At 26.7% G+C, this 6,170-nt stretch overlaps 1 protein-coding gene across 1 annotated transcript in view; it reads left to right on the top strand.

Moving 5' to 3' along the window:
- The first annotated feature begins 818 nt into the window (after nt 1–818).
- The window catches only part of LOC110653202 (metal tolerance protein C2), a 28,048-nt gene continuing 22,696 nt past the window's right edge, over nt 819–6,170 (top strand). The window contains exons 1-3 of the mRNA XM_058147318.1: nt 819–1,403; nt 1,548–1,656; nt 1,830–1,869. Coding sequence (XP_058003301.1) covers nt 959–1,403; nt 1,548–1,656; nt 1,830–1,869 — 594 coding nt within the window. The 5' untranslated portion in view covers nt 819–958. The remainder of the gene's footprint in view (nt 1,404–1,547; nt 1,657–1,829; nt 1,870–6,170) is intronic.

Below are 6,170 nucleotides of genomic sequence, written 5' to 3'. Positions count from 1 at the left end.
GGCCAGTTGCCCACCTAAGGCCAACTAGTCACTCTACTCTGAAGAGCATTAGAGACAAAGTCACCATTGACAGGAGGAGACATCGCTATATCTCAATTGTCATATTTCCTAATTTTATATAAATAAAATAAATTATGAAATGTCCCTTTTGCCTCTATATATATATATATGCTAAACCAATCCTTTAATTTTATCTGTAATCCCTAACTATATTTGGAAAGGATGAAAGTTGGAGGAAAGAAAATACTGTAATATTTAATATCTTCTTTATTTGGAAGATGAAGGAAATGGAAGGAATGAAACTTTTGGATGAAAAAAATTATGTGAATTTCATAAAATATTTCATTCCACATATAGATAGAAAATAAAGAGAAAATATATAAAAACCTATTTAATGATTTTTTTTTTCAAAATAAAATTTTATTCTCTTTAAGTTAATTTTATTTCTTTTTATTTTCTTCCTTTTTGTTTTTCTTCTTTCACTGTTTTCTCCATTCTCATTTCCACCTCTACCTTTTCCCCAAACAAACCTCAACTTAGGCTTTGTAATAACATCTCTAAATATTTAATACTTTGATTTCTCTAAAAAAAAAATTTCTAAATATTAATTTAAAGAGAAAATTATTTTATATTTTAATAAAATTAATTACTTAACCCTTTTATTTGCTAATTTGGCAATTTGCCAAATTTGAATTACAAAATCCTTGAATTATCCACGTCAGTTGATTGGTCCCACTGAAGTTTGACAATTTCTAGGATAATGAGATCTTTACCGTTCGATTCGATTAACACCATTGTAACCAAGTCCCATTCTCCAAGTTTGGAATTTGAATCAAACTATGAGTCCCATGTCTGATCATCGCAATTCTCTCTTCATTTCAAATTCGCCTCCAAATTTAGGGTTTTAAATCTTAATCAGGGTCTATGACTTCTGTTCAGATTTCCTGGCTTTTCACTAATGGAGAAGAGCAATTCATTTAAGTATCAGACTCGAGAAGCCAATTGGCAGCATCCATGGACTGGAGATTTCGGATTCGCTGCAAGCGATCGTAGGTACACTTATGGTCGCCAGTCTTCATTTAACCATCAATCCGGAAAGCCACACTCTACGATTTCTGTTATATCGAATGAGAAGTTAAATCCTCTGCTTTCCCGTACTGTTTCGAGCATAGACGTGCCACCAGAGATTTACTCTGATGACTACGAAAGTGAAAGCATTTTCGAGACGGCCAAAGGCTCTAACAAGGATAAGAAGGCATTATCAGTTCTGCATTCTGTTATTTCGATATTTGGGGTTGTTAGGTCCGGGAAGAGGCAAATGAAGAGGCTTTTGATTATGATTTGGCTTAATGTTGTGTATTCTACTGCGGAATTGGGAATTGGGCTCTTTACGGGGCGTGTTGGTAAGAAGTTAGATCACTGTTTGCCTTTTGTTAGTATCCTGAAATTCTTTTTTTTTTTTTTTTTTTGTTTCTTTGGTGGGGAAATCTGTTGGTTTGTTTATTAGAAAGAGTAATGATTTTTCCGTTGTGTTGGTGTTTTTTCAGGTTTGATATCTGATGCATTTCATCTGACATTTGGTTGTGGTCTATTAACGTTTTCTTTTTTGGCCATGGCTGCTTCTCGGAAAAAGCCTGATCGCGTATACACTTATGGGTGAGTCTTGAATCTGTTGTTTTGCAGTCTTGTATTTATTTCTATATCATTATTCGCTGTCATGATATTAATCCATAATTTTGTTACAAGTTTTCTCCTTTTTTTAAAAAAAAATTTTTTTTATCTCTTTTTCTTTTTCTTTTTTTTTTTAATCGTTAAACTCTCCTTACCAGGTACAAAAGGCTGGAAGTTTTGGCTGCTTTCACTAATGCTGTAAGTATTTGACATTTCCAACTCTAAATATATCTTGTTTCTCTTTGTGCATGAATATACACAGACTATGATTGACATCAAAGGCTCTACTTTAATATTCTCTTGATGTTTCGGTTCTCTTTTTGTGCTGGTAGTGTAATATACGGATGCAGAAATTTAAGTTAGAGGGCCCAATTAAAATATTTGATTTTTTGCCCCCTTAGGTAATGATTGAACAGATTTATTGGCGAAATGATAATTTTGCACTGATTGATTGGTGAAATCATTATATAACTATGAAAATGAAACATTCAATGAATATAGTGATAACAATAAATACTTAATTTTTTAAAATAAAATTTGCAAAAAATTAGATGGAATTGCTATTAATTAAAAAATAAAATTAATGTTTATTATGAATTATTGAATTTAAAATATTTTGATAGCCTAAAATTAAAAAGTTTGTTTAATTTATTTCAAATATAATTATTCCAAAATAATAATGAAAAGCAAATTCAATTAAAATTATAGATTAAATAAAATAATGACATGTGGTTCTAACTTCTAATACTATGAAAGAAAAAACTATTTTCTAACTTGAGTTTGAAAAAATTTCAGCAAGAGAGAGATGCCAATAATAGCAATTAAATTATGAGAAGAAAACCACTAAATTTTAAATTGATGAAAAAAATGGTGAGATAATTGTGTTAGACTTCCCTTTGATAATTTTGTGAAGAATTTAAATTTCAAAGAATAGAAGTTGGTGATTGTGGATTTATTGAAAGAGAAAAATGACAATAAAATTGATAAAAAAGAAAAAAAATCAAGAAGTAATGATGGTTAATTTTTTTTATTTTTATTTATTTATTTATTTATTTTCTTACAAGAGGGTTTGTATTTCAGTGTTAGCATCATTGTTTTAATAGGATAGGAGATTTTCTTCTCTAAATCGTTTAAAGGTGCAAAGATTAGACAACACCTTTTCCTGCAAGGTGGACAACTTGCGTCCTTGGTGTAAGCAAAATCATGGCTGCCATGAGCGAAATTTAAGGTTTCAAATTGAGAAGGATTAGACATTCAATTTTTGCTTTTTGATCAATTGTGTAGAGGTCAAAATTGATAATTAGGTTTCGAGGAGAGATAGCACAGAGACAGAGATGGGGAGAGAGGGAAATTATTCACGAGTTGGTCCATTTATTTTGGAAATTACGTTAATTGATCCCTAAGGTGTGTTATTATTAATGGGGTGATTGGTATCACTGTAAGTTTTCGTTTTCATTTTCACATATATTTTTTAAAATGGTTATATATGGAAATATGAACAAAAAAACAAACATATATATATATATATATATATTAAATTAAAAAGAATTATAACATTCCATAATAGAGTAATTATAGTTATTAAAGGCTCATGGCACTCTAAAGCGCCAAAGTTTCCTAGATCTAAGCACAAGGCGTAGGCACGTGTCGGAGCAAGATGAGGCGAAAAAGAAAAAGTCAAATAAATGTGAATATTCTATCAAACTTTAAATAACATAAAACTAAAAATAATGATAATTAATAAGCATTCAAGTACTAATATATTAAAATTTGAATAGCCTTTTAATGTCTCAAAACTAAAATTAAGCAATTATAAAATAATTACTCTTCAATTTTCATCAAGAATAGTATCATAATCTTCTTCTTTTTCTTCTTCTTCTTCTCCTCCTTCTTCTATACCTTCATTCTCTTGATGCTCACTTTCAAAATCAATATCTTTATTATGTTCCTCATCTTTAAGAACTAAAGGAGTGTTATTTAGTTCTCAAGTTAGTGAATGATGTTTTCCTTTTTCTTTTGGCATAGATCTTGAAATAGGGATAGATGCAACCTTTTTTAAAAAAAAAAAAAAAGATAATAAGAGAGTGGTAGTATTGAAAATGGAAATATGATAGGTTTGTGATCTTGGGTGTAGTGGATTGATAAGATTTTGGTAACTATTTATTACTAGTGATATTAATTTCGAAAACTTTTTCATGCGTCAATATTGGGTTTTGGTAGATTGACAAATTTTGAGTTGAATGGTAGTACTTTTTATTAATGAAAGTGCTTGCCGAATGTGAAAATAAAGAAGGTGTGCCTTTCTAGAGCCTTACGCCTGGAATAAGGCGAGCACATAAGGTGAGGACTTGGTTGTCCGCCTTTTTGCTTGTGGAGGTGCTAGGGTTGGGGCTTGGTGAGCCTAAAGTCTAAGATAATATGAGAGTAATCAATTAGAACAATCACAAATAAATCTTATAAGCATTAGATGATGAGATAATATTCTTCTTTTATAGATCAGTCCACGGCTCATGCTATAAAACAATTTCAAAGAAAAAAAATTGTGCGAATCAAACAATTAGCTAAAAAAATAATATTACTAATGTAAGCAATGTTAATGATTATAACAAAACTAATTTCAAAATTATAAAATCAAACTGAAATCTCACACTAAAAGTTGAAATAAAAGGAATAGCATGCGATTTATTATTGAAATAATGTAAAAAAAAAAGCACTATTTACCAATCTAATGTAAATATAAAACTATTTACAAAAGTATTGTTAGCTAAAGAAAAAGCCAATTAAAAAAGAAGTTTTATGAGATGGCATTTAAATAAGAAAACACCATTTGATAAAGCAGTTTAAATTATTCGCGTGCGTCAAAGCATATGTCACAAGAAGACATGCAATGCTCTGGAAAACACAAGTCAAAATGGCGTTTTCCATTACATGTCCCATCATACATATGCTGTTGCCGAAGCAATAAAAAACACTAGCCTTAATGGCATTTTTAGTGGAACTCATATAACCAATATAAATCTCCCACTATCCAGTAATATATCCACTTTATACTTTTGTTTCAATTTGTCATATTTTAGTGTGTTTAAGTAGTGTTTGTAGTTAGGTTAGTAGACTTTATTGAATAGTGAAAATTTCAATAATATAGCTAAAAATTTCTGAAATATAGTTCAATTTTTCTTATAATTTTTCATATAATTATTATACATGTATTATATTTATAATAAAATTTTATATTATTAAATTTTAATGCAGAAAAATATAATAGATTTGGATTAAAATAAAGAAAACGATCTAACCAATACAAATTTAACACATTTTAAATTTTATTAAATTTATTTTGAATAAAATACCAAAATAAATTTATTGAACTTTAGTATAATAAATTATTTTATGGTCCGAAACTTATTTTATTTTTTATTTTTTTACAATTTGTAATATAATTATAATAATGTATTACATTTATAAATAAATTTTTATATTATTAAATTTCAGTTGAAAATATAATACAATTTATATTTAAATAGAAAATCAATTTAACCAATCAAATTAAAAATTTTAAATAATAATAAATTTATATATTGTTTTTTATCCAATCAAATAGAATGCAATTGATCATTATCAAATTTAATCATGTCCTTTTTTGTTCATCTCATTATTCCCTCATTTACACTTTTATATATGTTATAGATTTATTATAAAAAATTAAGATTTATCTTTTTAAAAACAAGTTTATGGAACTTTTCAATTAATAAATAAGTTCATTGGCTATTCAATAAATTTTCACATGATATCACCAATTATAATTAAAAAAAGTAAAACAAATTATCAGATGCTAATGTAGTTAGTGATATAATTGGTGACTAATAAAGGGGTTAATTTAAAAGTTCCATCCATTTATTTTGAAATAGATAAATCTTAAGTTTTTATTAATAAATCTATAATATATATAAAAGTGGGAAGGAAGAGATACTTGAATGAACAAAAAAGAATATATTTGAATTTCATAATGACAAATTGCATTATCTTTTGATTGGATAAAAAAATATAGAAATTTTATTATTATTTAATATTTCTAATTTGATTGGTTAGATTGATTTTCTTTTTAAATATAAATTCTATTATTTTTCTATTAAAATTTAATGATATAAAAATTTATTTATAAATGTAATATATGCATTATAATTATATTACAAATTGTAAAAAAAAAGTTGCGGACCATATTTTTGAAAAATAATTTGTTATATTGAAGTTTAATAATTTTGTTTCGATATTTAATTCAAAATAAATTTAAATGTGTTAAATTTATATTGGTTAGATTTTTTTTTATTTAAATCCAAATCCACTATATTTTTCTATTTTAAAATTTAATAATATAAAAAACTATTATAAATATGATATATGTATAATAATTATATGACAATCTGTAAAAAGAAATTTTGAACTGTATTTCAGAAATTTTTAACTATATTTTGGAAATTCACTATTAAGTAGAGTCTACC

Source organism: Hevea brasiliensis, chromosome 5 (genome assembly GCF_030052815.1).
Source record: "Hevea brasiliensis isolate MT/VB/25A 57/8 chromosome 5, ASM3005281v1, whole genome shotgun sequence".
Lineage (NCBI taxonomy): Eukaryota > Viridiplantae > Streptophyta > Magnoliopsida > Malpighiales > Euphorbiaceae > Hevea > Hevea brasiliensis.
The sequence above is the reverse complement of the archived record's forward strand: the minus strand, read 5'-3'. Positions and strand labels throughout refer to the sequence as shown.